This window comes from Rhinopithecus roxellana, chromosome 11, assembly GCF_007565055.1.
Source record: "Rhinopithecus roxellana isolate Shanxi Qingling chromosome 11, ASM756505v1, whole genome shotgun sequence".
Classification (NCBI taxonomy): Eukaryota; Metazoa; Chordata; class Mammalia; order Primates; family Cercopithecidae; genus Rhinopithecus; species Rhinopithecus roxellana.
The window spans coordinates 134,890,145-134,907,542 of record NC_044559.1 but is presented as its reverse complement, the minus strand read 5'-3'; the positions used below and the strand labels follow the sequence as shown (position 1 = coordinate 134,907,542).

At 39.3% G+C, this 17,398-nt stretch overlaps 1 protein-coding gene across 5 annotated transcripts in view; it reads left to right on the top strand.

Annotated features, from left to right (window-relative positions):
• SGPL1 (sphingosine-1-phosphate lyase 1) overlaps window positions 1-17,398 on the top strand; it is a 68,657-nt gene that overhangs the window by 32,770 nt on the left and 18,489 nt on the right. For all 5 annotated transcript variants that reach the window (XM_010362855.2, XM_030940608.1, XM_030940607.1 and 2 more), the window contains 4 exons: window positions 6,172-6,239; window positions 9,725-9,872; window positions 12,634-12,710; window positions 14,718-14,846. In XM_010362855.2, coding sequence (XP_010361157.1) covers window positions 6,172-6,239; window positions 9,725-9,872; window positions 12,634-12,710; window positions 14,718-14,846 — 422 coding nt within the window. The remainder of the gene's footprint in view (window positions 1-6,171; window positions 6,240-9,724; window positions 9,873-12,633; window positions 12,711-14,717; window positions 14,847-17,398) is intronic.

Genomic DNA, 17,398 nt, shown 5'->3' with positions numbered 1-17,398 from the left:
CCTTGTTAACTTTCTGTCTCGTTGATCTGTCTAATGTTGACAGTGGAGTGTTGAAGTCTCCCATTATTATTGTATGGGAGTCTAAGTCTCTTTGTAAGTCTCTAAGGACTTGCTTTATGAATTTGGGTGCTCCTGTATTGGGTGCGTATATATTTAGGATAGCTAGCTCTTCCTGTTGAATTGATCCCTTTACCATTATGTAATGGCCTTCTTTGTCTCTTTTGATCTTTGATGGTTTAAAGTCTATTTTATCAGAGACTAGGATTGCAACCCCTGCTTTTTTTTGTTCTCCATTTGCTTGGTAGATCTTCCTCCATCCCTTTGTTTTGAGCCTATGTATGTCTCTGCATGTGAGATGTGTCTCCTGAATACAGCAGACTGATGGGTCTTGACTCTTTATCCAGTTTGCCAGTCTGTGTCTTTTAATTGGAGCATTTAGTCCATTAACATTTAAGGTTAATATTGTTATGTGTGAACTTGATCCTGCCATTATGATATTAACTGGTTATTTTGCTCGTTATTTGATGCAGTTTCTTCCTAGCCTCGATGGTCTTTACATTTTGGCCTGTTTTTGCAATGGCTGGTACCGGTTGTTTCTTTCCATGTTTAGGGCTTCCTTCAGGGTCTCTTGTAGGGCAGGCCTGGTGGTGACAAAATCTCTAAGCATTTGCTTATCTGTAAAGGATTTTATTTCTCCTTCACTTATGAAACTTAGTTTGGCTGGATATGAAATTCTGGGTTTAAAATTCTTTTCTTTAAGAATGTTGAATATTGGCCCCCACTCTCTTCTGGCTTGTAGAGTTTCTGCCTAGAGGTCTGCTGTTAGTCTGATGGGCTTCCCTTTGTGGGTAACCCGACCTTTCTCTCTGGCTGCCCTTAAGATTTTTTCCTTCATTTCAACTTTGGTGAATCTGGCAATTACGTGTCTTGAAGTTGCTCTTCTCGAGGAGTATCTTTGTGGTGTTCTCTGTATTTCCTGAATTTGAATGTTGGCCTGCCCTACGAGGTTGGGGAAGTTCTCCTGGATGATATCCTGAAGAGTGTTTTCCAACTTGGTTCCATTTTCCCCCTCACTTTCAGGCACCCCAATCAGACGTAGATTTGGTCTTTTTACATAATCCCATACTTCTTGCAGGCTTTGTTCATTTCTTTTTCTTCTTTTTTCTTTTGGTTTCTCTTCTCGCTTCATTTCATTCTTTTGATCCTCAATCGTTGATACTCTTTCTTCCAGTTGATCGAGTCGGTTACTGAAGCTTGTGGATTTGTCACGTATTTCTCGTGTCATGGTTTTCATCTCTGTCATTTCGTTTATGACCTTCTCTGCATTAATTATTCTAGCTATCAATTCTTCCACTCTTTTTTCAAGATTTTTAGTTTATTTGCGCTGGGTACGTAATTCCTTTAGCTCTGAGAAGTTTGATGGACTGAAGCCTTCTTCTCTCATTTCATCGAAGTCATTCTCTGACCAGCTTTGATCCGTTGCTGGCGATGAGCTGCGCTCCTTTGCAGGGGGAGATGCGCTCTTATTTTTTGAATTTCCAGCTTTTCTGCCCTGCTTCTTCCCCATCTTTGTGGTTTTATCTGCCTCTGGTCTTTCATGATGGTGACGTACTGATGGGGTTTTGGTATAAGGTGTTCTTCCTGTTTGATAGTTTTCCTTCTAATAGTCAGGACCCTCAGCTGTAGGTCTGTTGTAGATTGCTTGAGGTCCACTCCAGACCCTGTTTGCCTCAGATGAAAATGCAGAAATCACCGGTCTTCTGTGTTGCTCGCACTGGGAGTTGGAGACTGGAGCTGTTCCTATTCGGCCATCTTGCTCCGCCTCCCTAGGTATTTACTTTTAAAATTTTTGAAAATTAATTGGCAAATAAACATTGTTTATATTTGTCATGTACAACATATTGTTTTGAAATATGTATACATTTTGAAATGGCTAAATTGAGCTGATTAACATGCATTACCTCCCATATTTTTCATTTTTTTTGTGGTTAGGTATTTACTTCTGCTTTCAGTTCTGCAGCTCACTGTGCCATACATTTTGCTTAGCTAATAGTAGAGATACAGCCATCTTAGGTTCTGATACATACCTGCTTTTAGTGGTCAAAAAGGAATATGCTGGCCTCTAGAGGCCAATTTTCCATGAGAATATTGTTAGTCATTGTATACTGATGAGATATGCCATTTAAATCCTTGTGGGCTGAACTCCAAGCCATTTGAGGTTTTTTTTTTTGGGATGGAGTCTCGCTCTGTCACTCAGGCTGGAGTGTGGTGGCACGATCTCAGCTCACTGTAACTTCTGCCTCCCGGGTTCAAACAATTCTCTCTGCCTCAGCCTCTTGAGTAGCTGGGATTATAGGTGCCCACTACCACACCTGCCTAATTTTTGTGTTTTTAGTAGAGATGGGTTTTCGCCCTGTTGGCCAGGCTGGTTTTGAACTCCTGATCTCAGGTGATCCGCCCGCCTCGGCCTCCCAAAGTGCTGAGATTACAGGCATGAGCCACCATGCCCAGCTGAGTTGTTTTGTTTCTAAAGATGTATTATAAAACAAAAGCAGTACATATTCACTCTGGAAAAGTTGGACAATATGGATAAATAATAAGAACAAGATTAAAATCTTACTACTGAAGGATACCACTATTTGTTTTTCTCTCTTTCTATACCTGAATCCAGTTTGAACCATACAAAAATTAATTTTGTTAAATTGTCGAATGTTGACAATTTTGTACAATTTAGCACATACACACACAGCACACTTTCATTTGGTAACTTCCAACTTGAATTTTAGACACAGATAAGAATGTCTTCCCTCCAGAGATCAGGGATAATTTTGATAGAATATTCACTTTTTTAGCGCTTGCTCACTTGCCATGTGTTGCTGAACAGTCGAGTTATTTTTAGTTACACTGTACTAGAGGAGTCTGAAGTCTGGACTAGTGATGAATTTTGCTGATCTTCCAACACTGAATCCCTCCTGAGGGAAGAGAGTAGTTCTGGAACAAAGGATGGAGCCTGCGGTAGAGGAAAAATGGGCAGCGGCATGAGCTGGGCAGGGGTTTAGCAGCCTCTTCCTTCAGTCTGCTCTGTGATTATCAGCTCACAGTTTATTACTTTTACTTTAACATTGATTTTAACTGTGGGTTGTCCATGGTTTACCAACAGAAATTAGCTTTATGTCATGGAGGAAATGATAAACTCTCAGTTTCTTGTTGTGCCACCTTGGGCAACACCCTTAAGCTCTCTCAGCCTATTTCCTTGCAATAAAACGGACATCATAATAGCTGCTTTACCTTGTCATGGGTAATATGAGGACTGAATGGCATCTTTTGCATAAGTGGAATTTGTAAACTGTTAAGTACCATGCATTGTCCTTACACTGGCGTTTTCTATTTTGTTATCTTAAAATTTTTAAATTCTTTTTTTAAATTAACAAATAAAAATTGTATGTTTATGGTGTACAACATGATGTTTTCAAATATGTGTAAGTTGTGGAATGGCTCAATCAAACTAACGTGATTACCTCACGTACTTTTTTTGAGACAGAGTTTTGCTCTGGTCATGCAGGCTGGAGTGCAGTGACGCAATCTCAGCTCACTGCAGCCTCCGCCTCCTCAAGCAATTCACCTGCTTCAGCCTCCCGAGTAGCTGGAATTACAGGCGCATGCCACCACCCCCAGCTAATTTTTGTATTTTTAGTAGAAACAGGGTTTCACCATGTTGGTCAGGCTGGTCTTGAATTCCTGACCTCGTGATCCACCTGCCTTGGCCTCCCAAAATGCTGGATTTACAGGTGTAAACCACCACACCCAACCTCATGTACCTTTTTTAATGGTGAGAACACTTAAAATCTACTTTCTTAGCAATCTTTATGTATGCAACACATTTTTATTTACTATGTCACCATGATCTCTTGAACTTATTGCTTCCATCTAACTGGAATTTTCTGTCCTTTTGACCATCTCTCAATCTTCCTTCTTCCCCTTACTCTCAATCCCACTAAAAAATTCTAATTACTTTTCTTTCTGTACCTCTGGGGACTTTTGCGATAATCCTTTTAGGTCATGACCATGGGAACTTTTTATTTTTAGTTTCTTCATCTCTGACACTGTATTCTGTTCTTTTTATCCTTTACCATTTTTTTCTCACAACTTCCACAAAATTAGTTTGTTCTTTTATCCTCCACTTAGTCACATTACTATAGTTCTGGACAGCTGGCCCAGTTTGCTGATTTTTAGACTTCTTTTTACCTCATTAATTACTTTATCAAATAAGGAAGCAGTTCTGAATCTGTACAGCTTTAACAGTTAGAAATAGTTGAATAACAAGAAGCTAAAATATCCAATATTACATTATAGTCATTTGATGTACTATTATAACATTAAAAAATATGTTTAGAAAGAATTGTTAATAATGTAGAAAGTGCTATCCGTGAGGAGGATACAGTTATTTTACATTATACAGGATCTCAGGTATGTATTACAGCATGTAGAACATAGGGCTAGAAGGAAATACTCCAAAATTTAAACAAAAAGTAACCACAAACAAGTGGTTTCAGTCCCTTTGTCTTTTTATTCAGTCTGTGTCTTAGTTACCTGGTTTTGTCCCAGGTGTTTACAGAATGTGGACTCTAGGAAGAGTTAGAAAGAGGGATGCAGCTGAAGCAAAAACAGCTAGCAGAGATACAAGGCATGATGTGGTAGATACAGAAAGGGGGTACAGATGCATGCCGTGGTTGTTGAGTGAAGAGGGAGCTCCTTCTGGCCAGGAAAGTGGGAATTCCCAGACTCCTAGGAATGCAGTAGAAGTTCATATTCAGTTCACACCTTGGATAAAAAAGCCAGGCGTAGATTCTTACAGACTCAGACAGAAAATTCCTGTGGTACATTTGAAGCAGTGTAGAGTCCTGGGAATCCTGGACTGAAAATACCAAGACCTCAGTTAAAACTTTGCTCCGTCACTGATTTTATCTGTGGCCTTGAGCAAGTTTTGATGCTTTGATCTTCCATTGCCTTTTATGTCACTTGTGGATTGTATATAATGCCTTCTGTGCCAGCTTCAGAATGCTGTTGTCACAGTCAGTCGAGATACATTGATTATGAATGCATCAGAAGGTCTAGTAGTCTATTTAGATGCCATGTATTTATGATTATTATAATCGACAGGATTAGCATTCCCTATTTGTTCTGTGTACTGCCTGACAGAGTGGACTCTGGCATCTATGATTTTTCAAACTTTTTTTTCTTTTTGTTGAGACGGGGTCTCACTGTGTTGCCCAGGCTGGTCTCACACTCTTGTGCTCAAGCAGTCCTCCCACCTCGGCCTCCCACAGTGCTGGGATTAGAGGTGTGAACCACAGTGCCTGGCTAGCATCCACAATTTTGAGGGCATTTGTAGGTCCAGAAAATGTTAGAATCTGTGTTGGATGAGAGGCTGGACATAGATCCAAGAAAAACAAGCTAAAAACAGGGGCTGGCCATTAGTCTTGGGGGAAGGAAGAGAAATGTTGAACATCTAGAAACCTTAGGAAGGTCAAGAATTCTGCAATACATATGTCATTTGACCTAGTAGTTCTGCTTGTGGGAGTTTATCCTGTAGGTGTGCAGTGTGGTGTGTGTTACAAGGTTATTTATTTCAGCCTGATTTGTAATAGCAAATATTAGAAGCAACCTATATATCCATAATTAAGGGGCAGGTTAAATAAATTTTGGCACATCCATATAATGGAATACTCTGCAGCTATAAAAATGAATGAGGATGCACTGATCTTTACGATAATACTTCTAAGTGGAAAAACAAGGTCTACCACAGTGCTAGAGTGTGCTACTTTTTGTTCAAAAAAAGGGAGACAAATAATATTATAGCTTTACTGTTGCACATGTATGCATAAAGAAAGTGGGAGGTAGCATGAGGGTCGGGGGGATAGGTTTGAGAGAGGGAAGCTTCACTGCTCTACTGTGTGTGTATGCGTTTGTATTTTTAAAATTTTGAACCATGTAAATATAGTACTTATTCACAAATATAAATTTAAAAGTTTTTTTTTTATTTTTTAAAGGAAAGAAACTTTTGCAATTGGAAGGCAAGTGAGGTTGTGGAAGACACGTTTGAGTGTTTGCTATATGCAGGTCATATCCATGGAAATTTATTTGAATAAGAGAACCATTTGTTTCTTTTAGGTTTATGGTCAAGGTTTAAAAAGAAATGTTTTAAGCTTACCAGGAAGATGCCCATTATTGGTCGTAAGGTAAGTAGAATCTGTATGTCATCTTTTTTTTCCCTCCTGATAATCATGCCTCTTTCTTTCTATTTACTAAACCTAATATTCTCAAAGTGGAGGGGTGATTTTGTCCCTTACCTCCAGGGGACACTTGGCAGCGTTTGGAGACGTTTTTGGTGGTCACAGCTTAGATGGAGTGGTGCTCTTGGCATGTAATGGATGGTGACCAGAAATGCTAAATATCCATATTATATGTATACCATAAACACTAAATATCCTACAATGTACAGGACAGCCCCCCGCCCCCCAAACAGAATTATCTGGCTGGAAATGTCAAAATGGCCAAAGTTGAGAACCCTGACTTAACCCTTTCCCCAACGTAACTGGCCAAAAGAGAGATGAGAAGCCTGTTAAGGAAGTAAGAATTTGAAATGAGAAAATGAGAAAATCTGACTGTATTGTTAGGTGCTTTGAAACAATATGCGGCTGGCTGACTTTAGATATTTATCTAGGAGTTGGGTGCTTACATGGTTTAGGTCAGGGGTTGGCAAATGTTTTCTGTAAAGGGCTAGATATGAAACATTTTGGGCTCTATAGGCCATATCATTTCTGTTGCAACTCCTCACCTCTGCCCTTGCAGACGGACAGCAGCAAGAGGTTCAGGAATGAGCCTGGCTGTATTCCAATGAAACTTTCTTTACGAATTCAGGTAGGCCTTAGTTGGTTCCTGGCTGTAGTTTGCTGATCCCAAGTTGCACAGCGCTGTCTCTTGCTCTTTGCAATTATCTGTATTGTAGTATGTCCCCTTTGTTATGTCACCTTTGCCCTCACCCATGCTGAGGATAAGGTAGTCACCTCTGCGCCTCCCACAGGTTGTCACAGATGAAGATAAACAGGGCAGGCCACTTGACAAGCTCTAAGGAAGGCATATGAGTCCTTGGAATCTTCATCTCCTCCAGTGCCCTCCCCAACCCCCTTTGGTCTTTCCCAACTTTACCTGCCTTCCAAGTTTTCTTTTACTTTTGGCTTTCAGTTCCCTTTCCTGGCTATACCAGGGTTCATTTGCCAACCCCTGACCTAAAGTTTGTCAGTTATCTTTAACCTTTGGCTGAAATCCATTCAGACAGAGATATGTATCTTCAGGTTCATTTCCTGTAGGGGAGTGGAAGCAATAACAGGTGGTGAAGGGGAATGTGAGCACATAGGCTTGTGTTTGCTCTCCAAATTATATTAATCCCTAAAAGTAAATCTAGTCCTTATGGAATATTAGGGATGGGGACAGGGAAGGTATTGTAGAAGATGGATTGTAGCACAAAGAACATTAGGATTTCCCCTTATCTCCTGATTTTTTTTTCCTTCTCACTTCTTCAGTTTCCAGACTTTGAGACAAATAAATGCTAGGGTTCCAGAACCCACTCTTAAACTTATAAAGTAACAGAATTGGAAGATCCTTAGCTTGCTAAGGACTATCTAATCACTCTCCATTTTTCAGAAGCAGGTTCTGAGGCTTAGAGACGAAAAGTTACATGTGTATATGTGTGTGTGTGTGTGTGTGTGCGCATGTGTGTATGCCTCTGTCATTTATTCACTTCACACATGCTTATTGAGCCACCTGCTCAGTGTCAAGTACTTTTCTGGATGCTGGGGATATGGTAGTGAACAAGACCAAATCCTTACTCTCATGGAACTTACATTTTAGGTTAAGACAGAAAGTAAAGAAGTAAACAAATTGTGGAATTTTATTTTGAAATAAACGCTTTGAAGAAACTATATTGGGTAACATAATACAGGCTTTGAGGCAAGAATTGGGGGTAAGGAAGTCCTTGCTGTGCTTTCTAATATACCTCTCTGTCACTTTTTGTGTTTATTTTATGGCAATAGCATACTCTATACATGGAAGCTCAGCTTTCATAGCCTGTTCTGTTGCATGAGTCACCATTTATGTGAATTAATTTTTAAATTTACAACTTAAAAAATATCTTCACGTCTGTAGCATGCCCGGGCATTGCTCAGGAGTGTAGCGTCTGCTCCCTGCCAATGTGGGCCTGTTAGACTATTGCAGACATGCCTGAAAGGAGTGGCTTTCCCTGTGGTTTCATTGAGGGCCATATCTAAGAAGATCCTCTTGTATTCTGATTATCCATAGCTAGAGATGAGAAAATCTTAGTGTGAAGCGAGTTCTTGAGTTCTATAACAAATATGTTGCTGAAACAATAGCAGGCTGTGACATGAACAAATCGTGACATGTAGCTTCTCTCCCCAAACCTGCTACCCAAGAGTCTTTTGCTATAAGTAGCAGCCCCTGCCCTTCTGCCTCTTTACTATTTTTTTCCCTCAGCACTTTTTGTTACCTGACTTATTTTCTGTCTCTTCTGCTGAAAATAAATGTCATGAGGACAGGAGGGTTTTTTTTTTCCCTGTGTGCTCCATTGCCTAAGTTTGTTTTGTTCACTATGTATCCCTAGCCTACATATTTGTTGAGTAAGTGAATAAAAGAAAACAGCTCAGAAGCTGTGGCTTTGAGGATGGAAAAGAAGAGAACCGTAGTTGATAAACTGCCTAGCAGAAAGGGCCTTAGTTCCTCTTAACATTTTGGGGTCAGACAGTGCAAGCTGTCAATAGCAGCTTAAGGAGATACATTGGAGTGTTCCTAGCAATTCTTAGAATGCCCTGTGCTTGTGTTGCATGGGGCCTCCAAATTCCTAGTGTGCTGTGTGCATGTCTGTTGAAGGAGCTCATCACTTGCACAAGGACCAGAATCCCTTTTACTGTGGCATCGCCAGTTTTCTGGCTACTGTTCCTAGTTCTACCTTTGATTCTTTTACACACACACTGTAGCTGCTGCCAAGGCAGGATCAAAGTCCAAATATTGCCCTCAAGGATGTACTGACTTTAGCAATGCCAGCCAAGTGAAGTAGCAGTGATATCAATGTGGCAGAGAAAAGGGTTATGGGGAAATTGGGTGCTTCTTTTTTTTTTTTTTTTTTTTTTTTAAGACAGAGTCTTGCTCTGTTGCTCAGGCTGGGTGGAGTACAGTGGTGCGATCTTGGCTCACTGCAGCCTCCACCTCCTGGGTTCAAGTGATTCTCATGCCTCAGCTTCCCAAGTAGCCGGGATTATTAATGCCTGCTACCATGCCTGGCTAATTTTTGTATTTTTAGTGGAGACGGGGTTTCACTATGTTGGCCAGGCTGGTATCAAACTCCTGACCTCTAGTGATCCGCCCACCTCGGCTTCCTGAACAGTTGTGATAATAGGTATGAGCCACTGCGCCCGGCTGAGTGCATCTTGACCTTTAGAGAGAAACGTCACTTTTCAAATTTTTAAGAGGCTGTTGTACATGCCAGAAAGTAGCTGACCAGTCAGAATATCACCATATATCTTTAAGAAAATTGTTAGTCTAGTTACTTGTGCAATGTCTAGCATTGAGCAGTTGCTTGAATGTCATAATGATTCTGCTGTCTCTGCTGTACGCTTCCATCGGGATAACTTTGTCTTTCTTACCTTTGGAGATTCAAGACAAGTTGAACAAGACCAAGGATGATATTAGCAAGAACATGTCATTCCTGAAAGTGGACAAAGAGTATGTGAAAGCTTTGCCCTCCCAGGGTCTGAGCTCATCTGCTGTTTTGGAGAAACTTAAGGAGTACAGCTCTATGGGTATGATGCTTGGCATAGACATGCTGTCTACTTCCTTAAAGTGACTGTTTTGTCATTGTTTAATGTTCATATAGGTTAAGAATAACTCATCATTGGTTCTTACATGTTTAGGAGGACCTACTCTGTTTCACAGGTTGAATTTCATATTTTTAAAATTATGTTTAGATTCATCCGTTATCCATAAAGCAAGCAAATCTCAGAGACAGTGGAACTTGGCTTTATTTCCTTTTGTAAGCATGAATAAAACAATTATGTTAGTGTTTAAGAAGAGAGAATATAAGATATGTAATACAAATGAAATACAGATTCATGTAAAAATGTGAAATCTGCATAAAGGCACAAAAGAAAATAAGTCACTATAATTCCACCATCAAAGATAAACAGATGGTATCTCTTTCTGCATGTAGCTATAGGTAGAGTTGTCTGTATAGTTTACATCTATCTATATATGTATATCTATCTGTTTCTGAGAATGCTAATAGTGTTTGTCTGTGTGTATACACATATATGCATGACCACATATGGGATGGATAAATACACCAAATAGCTTGGTGCTTAAGAGTGTAACCCTGGATTCATATAATGTAAGTCTGGATTCATATCTTGGTTTGCCACTTAAAGTATGCCTTTGGCGAGTTACTTCTGTATGTCACAGTTCCTGTATCTCTACAATGGGGATAGTAATAGTAGTACAGTACTTACTTGAAAAGATGATTGTGGGGATTAAATGAGATCATACATGTGTAAATGTTTTATAGTGCCTGGCATATAGTAAATGTTCAGTAAATGTTAACCATTATTGCTATTATTAACTCAAACGGATTCATGTTTGTTACTGATTAAGATATTACAAGTAGTTTTTAAAAATAAGCTTTTTAGTTTGATATATTTACAGAAAAGTAGCAAAGATGATAGAGATTTCCCTATACCCAGCTTCTCCTGATGTTAACATCCTCTATAACCATGGTACGTTTATCAAAACTAAAAAATTAACATTGGTACAGTGTTATTAACTACACTACAAATTCTATTTCTAGTTCATCAGGATTTTTATTTTGTTGTTTTGCTTTGTTTTATTTTAAACTAATGTTCTTTTTTCTATTCTAGGAGCCAATCCAGGGGCCATGTTGCATTTTGACAAATACCCTTATTTTTTATTTTTTGAGACAGAGTCTCACCGTGTTGCCCGGGCTGGAATGCAGTGGTGCGATCTCAGCTCACTGCAACCTCCACCTCCCAGGCTTAAGCAATTCTTGTGCCTCAGCCTCCCAAGTAGCTGGGATTACAGGCGTGCGGCACCATACCCAGCTAATTTTTTGTTTTTAGTAAAGATAAGGTTTCACCATGTTGCCCAGGCTGGTCTCGAACTCCTGAACTCAGGTGATCTGCCTGCCTTGGCCTCCCAAGGTGCTAGGATTATAGGTTTGAGCCACTGTACCCGGCCTTGACAAATACCGTTACAGTTTCTGAGTGACATGTGTTGAGGTCTTGACATTGAATAGTACAAAATTTGATATAGTCTAGGATGTAGGTGAATACAGGAGGGGTTAGCACTCTAAAACCTGTGTGTTAAAGATTTCCATGATTATGAGAGCTGGTCGCCACCACCATATTGCCTTCTCTTTAATGTTTAAGTCATTGTCCATTGCTGTATTCTCTAGCATGAGTAAAAGAACAGGAAATGAAACCAGTTATCTTATTTTCAAAAGGCTGGTGACCACTGGTCTGAAGCTGTGTATAGTACAGAGCAGTGTCCTCTAAGGAAAGAGAGAGTCAAACAGGCAGCAAGCCAGAGCTTGGCAGATTGCTGTGAGAATGAGTTTGTTTGTATATTTACCACTTAGTTTTCTGTTCTCAAGAGCTGAAGATCTTTGCTTTGGAGAGCCCATGGCTCCATGCAGTTTTTAGTTGGTGTGTTTCTGTAATAGCTTTCTTACTACCCACTTTCAATAGGGCACAGCTGCATTGTAGCACAAGGACCTGAGACACCCACATAACAGATTTGTGGGTAAAATGAAGACTGTCTCAGGGAGAGAGGAAAGTGAAAAGTCAGATCTTATATTCTAGTCAGGAACTTTACTTTTCTTTCCACACTGGGATAAAGGAGGTTTATCCCAATGTTGACTGTGTTCCTGATCTTGAATGCTACAGCATGTGCTGCTGGAAGCAAATAACTAGTTCTATGTGGGTTTCCAGGCTTGGCTTAAGGGAGCCGGTGTCTGAGACCAGGGTGCTCATGGTTTATTCCTCATTGTGGTTTGTTTGCTGGTTTCATCTGTGATGATAGTGTGCTGACATTTCACACTTTTCATCTTGGTTTCTTCTGCCAACTCTGTGCATAACAGTTCTCAAAATTCCTAGGACTGGATAGGAAGGGAGAGAAGAAGGAAGCTATTGCAGAAAAAGGCCACTCCAGAGCCATATAGAGAACGAAAAATAAGTATAGACAAAGGCAAATGTTCCTGCTGTTAGAAGGTAGTTGAGGATGAGGACAACATTGTTATCAGACTGCCTTTATTGTACCTAAATGCTATTAATATCTTTTTCACATTGCTGATAATAATGATTTTTCATCTTTATTTTACTGTGCTAACTCTTTATTGAACTTTTTTCTTGACTTGCTATAAGAATGCTGTTGGGTTTCCACTCAACATTTTTTTCTTTTGTACCCAGAGGGGTTTCTTCCTGTTTCTTCTTTATGAGAACCTGTCTTCCCAGAGATTCCTGCTTATTGACCTAATGACCTTACCTTTCTCTGCAGATGCCTTCTGGCAAGAGGGGAGAGCCTCTGGAACAGTGTACAGTGGGGAGGAGAAGCTCACTGAGCTCCTTGTGAAGGTGAGCGTCCAGTTCTTGAGGAAAACCTATGAGGTCTGTGCTAGTTTACATGACCTCCTTTTTTCTCCTTTTGTAATTAGAAAAACTACTTAAGGAAAGCTTATTGTTACAATAAAACCATAAAAGTTTCTCTTCACACAAACATAGGCAAATATGTATAATATTATCAAAGACATCTTCAGTCTGTCAAATAGTAGTGTTATTTATGTTTTCAGTCTTTGCAGATGTCCTGTCTAGAAGGCAGACTACTAGGGAAGATAGTCCTGTCAGATGAGATTTGTTATAGTGAGACAGATTTTGTTTGATAAGGAGAGATAGGATAGGGAAACTCTTTCATAATTTTCTCAAATCCTGTGACCCGAGATGAGCAGTGGTCTTATGTAACTTCAAATCATTCTCATTCTTAGCTGCTTCCATTTCTCATCACATTTATTTTTATTTTATTTTATTATTTTTAGAGACAGAGTCTCACTCTGTCACACAGGCTGGAGTGGAGTGGTGTGATCATGGCTCACTTCAGCCTTGACCTCTTTGGCTCAAGTGATCCTCCCACCTCAGCCTCCTGAGTAGGTGGGACTACAGGCATGCATCATTACACCCAGCTAATTTTTATATATTTTTGGTAGAGATGGGGGTCTCACTCTGTTGCCCAGGCTGGTCTTGAACTCCCAGCCTCAAGTGATCCACCTGCTTCCTGCTTCGGCCCCTGAAAGTGTTGGGATTACAGGTGTGAACAATTGCGCTCAGCCGTCATTTTTATTTTGGAAACTCCACTTCATCATTTAAAATTGGGGTTGTACTGATGATCTCTAAGGTCTTTGTGTTCAATTATTAAAAATATGGAAGTGTCTCTTAATAAATATGACAGATTTTGCGTAAGTTGGTGTAATGCTCTGATCTTTTGTGCTTAAAATCTTTAAGTACTTTCCCATTATCTACTGGATGAAACTCAGGTTCTTATGCAGCAGAGAATACAAGTTTCTTCATGAGCCAGCTCCCACTTATTTTTTCTTAACTACTTCTCTTTATTTCCCACGTAAACACTAATCCTGCCTTTTTTCTTTACTAAGTGTGTCGTGCTCTTATCATGTTGTTTTCCTTCCCTTCCATCATTTGTCTTGTTCCAAATGATGATTCCTACTCATCTCTCAAAGTTCCACTCAGCAGACACTTCTAGACCACTCAGAATGTTGTTCCCTCTTCAGGGTCCCTTAGCACTCTGTACACAAACCTGGTATTGCAATCGATAACAACAGCTGCTTTGTGCCAGACACTCTACTAAGTGCTTCACATGCATTATGTTATTTAATGATTGCTAGAACGCTAGAAGATAGCTACCATAACTACTTCTGCGTATGAAGAAACAACCTTAGAGTATGTGACCTACACAGCTGAAAATAATAGGCAAAGCTTAGACTCCCTGCTGGGTCAGTTTAGTGTTATGGTCTGAGCTTTTAACCATATTTATACTTCTTTCTTCACCATATTGTAAAATTATTTATTTATTTATTTATTTATTTATTTATTTTTTTGAGGCAGAGTCTTGCTCTGTGGCCTGGACTGGAGTGCAGTGGCCAGATCTGAGCTCACTGCAAGCTCCGCCTCCCGGGTTTACGCCATTCTCCTGTCTCAGTCTCCGGAGTAGCTGGGACTACAGGCGCCCGCCACCTCGCCTGGCTAATTTTTTTGTATTTTTAGTAGAGACGGGGTTTCACCGTGTTAGCCAGGATGGTCTTGATCTCCTGACCTCGTGATCCGCCCGTCTCGGCCTCCCAAAGTGCTGGGATTACAGGCTTGAGCCACCGCGCCCAGCCTGTAAAATTATTTATTTACATGTCTGTCTCCTCCGCTGTGTTTTGATCTTCTTTAGGTTGAGGAATATATCTTACCTTTTTTTCCAGTTTCTGTTGTTGTGCCTAATACTTAGAAACTGTTGTTTAGTGCATGATTCTTTGTCCTATACAGTGTAATAGTTTTAATTTCACCTCTGCTTGCATTTCTTTACAGGCTTATGGAGATTTTGCATGGAGTAACCCCCTGCATCCAGATATCTTCCCAGGACTACGCAAGATAGAGGCAGAAATTGTGAGGATAGCTTGTTCCCTGTTCAATGGGGGACCAGATTCGTGTGGATGTGTAAGTATATGCAAGGGGCATCCAATACCCTTATTTTTTAGGTTAAAATAGAAGAGTTTTTAATATTAATTATATTTTAATAAATAAAAATATTAAAAATATTTTACTACACAAGTAATATTTGATCATTGTAGAAAGATCATTTTACTACACAAGGAATATTTGATCATCATAGAAAGATCCTAATTAACTGCAGTTTTAAATGTTACTTGTAATTTTGTAACCCAGAGAATGTCAACATTTTGGTATATATTCTTCTAGATCTTTTTCTCTTCACCTTTTTATTTTGAAAAACTTTGAACCAACATTCAGTTTTTAGGATAGCTTAAAGAACACCTGGATTCCCTAAATGTAAATATGTTGCTATATCTGCTCTCTACACTCCTTCCCTCCCTACCCGCTTCTTCCCTCATCCCTCACCCGTACACTTACCATCCCCCTATTTATCTATGTATACTTTTGTTGTACCATCCAGCAGTGTTTTTAATATACTTCTGGTTTTACCTGAGCCAAAGTTTAATTTATTATTTGCTGTAAACAGAACCTCATTTAGTTGCTATTAGGCATAAAGAAAGGAGGAGGACATCATAATATTTAAAGAAACACATGAAGATTCTTTATTTTACCTGTTCTTTCAAGTAGATGGTTGTTAGTTTTTCTAAACTGTGATAGATAAACTTCTCTTTAAATCTGTTGTCTTTAGAAAAAATGAAATCTCAGGTTATGTAGGATAGATAGATTTAATTCAATATGCTGTAATGGTGTCTTAGAGGTGCTAATCCTATTAGATACTCATCATATTCGCAGTCATTATAAAGACTGCAGATAGAATTATTGAAGGGCCCATTCGAAGACAAGAACACCTGATTAGTTTCTTTTTGTTTTTTTTTTTTTTTACAGGAAGCATTGTTTTTGTTTTATTTTGTTTTTGTAATATGTTGGCGCTATGAAAATCATCATGTTCAAGTATTCAGTAGTAATAAAGGTGATATGCCTGGCATTCATTTTGAAAACAAAATACTGAAACTGTTAAAAACAGAACCACCCATAATATAGCAGCAGTTTCCCTTAGAGTATTGAGGTGAACAGGGTGGCTTTCAGAGGGAAGATAATAATGTACTTACAGTATATTCTCCTGTACCATTAGACTCTTGAAGAACTTGTAAGAGGCCACAGAGTAAACAGCCACAGAACAGTTTGGCCTTATCTGGTAAATCTGAAGATATATGTATCTTATGACCCAGAAATTCTGCTACTCAGGACATACTCTAGAAAAATTAGTACACATAAATACCAGGATATATGGACATTAATATTCATAGCAGTATTATTCATGGTAGCTAAAAACTGGAAATAATTCAAATGCCTATCCACAGGACACAGATGGATAACTTGTGGAATGGTGTGTGTGCCTCAATCCATTGTAGCTGATATTCAGATTGATGCACAAATTACTTCATCCATCTTTGGCCAGTGGGAGCATCTTCATATTGGCTCCAAGGTCCATTTACATGACCCAAGTAATCTTTGAAAACCTTTTTTCTCTTTCTTTCCTTTTTTTTTTTTTTTTTTTGACAAAATATTCCAGGTTCAGGTTCACTTTGTCCATTTCCTGCTCCAGGCTTACAGTCAGCCATTTGTCCAAGGAGACCTGGTTTATTTTAAAACTAGGTAAAATAATTACATAGCTCCAAAGTCACATTTATGGAAAAAGACGGATTAAAAAAAAAACCAGAATGCAGTCCAGAGAGACAAAGAAATAGAAAGTATGAAAGAGAGGCTAAGAGATGCAAAGGATAGAATGAGAAGGCTAACACGCGTCTAATTGGTTTTTGAGAACAGCCAGAGAAAACAGATTACCTATAAAGGCATAACTGTTAGGACAACTGATATTCTCAATAGCAACGATGGCTGGGGTGGTTGGGGGTAGATGAAAGATTGGCTGTAAATTGAAAATTGCTAGAGCCTGATGATAAGTAGAAGCCCATTGGGCTTTTATTTTATTTTTAATTTTTTTTTAATTATACTTTAAGTTCTAGGGTACATGTGCATAACGTGCAGGTTTGTTACATGTGTATACTTGTGCCATGTTGGTGTGCTGCACCCATCAACTCGTCAGCACCCATCAATTCATCATTTATATCAGGTATAACTCCCAATGCAATCCCTCCCCCCTCCCCTCTCCCCATGATAGGCCCTGGTGTGTGATGTTCCCCTTCCCGAGTCCAAGTGATCTCATTGTTCAGTTCCCACCTATGAGTGAGAACATGCGGTGTTTGGTTTTCTGTTCTTGTGATAGTTTGCTAAGAATGATGGTTTCCAGCTGCATCCATGTCCCTACAAAGGACGCAAACTCATCCTTTTTTATGGCTGCATAGTATTCCATGGTGTATATGTGCCACATTTTCTTAATCCAGTCTGTCACAGATGGACATTTGGGTTGATTCCAAGTCTTTGCTATTGTGAATAGTGCTGGGCTTTTAAATTTTATTTACTCTAATTTCATTCTTAAGAATTATGTTTTGTAGTTCTCCTTTTATTTTATTATTATT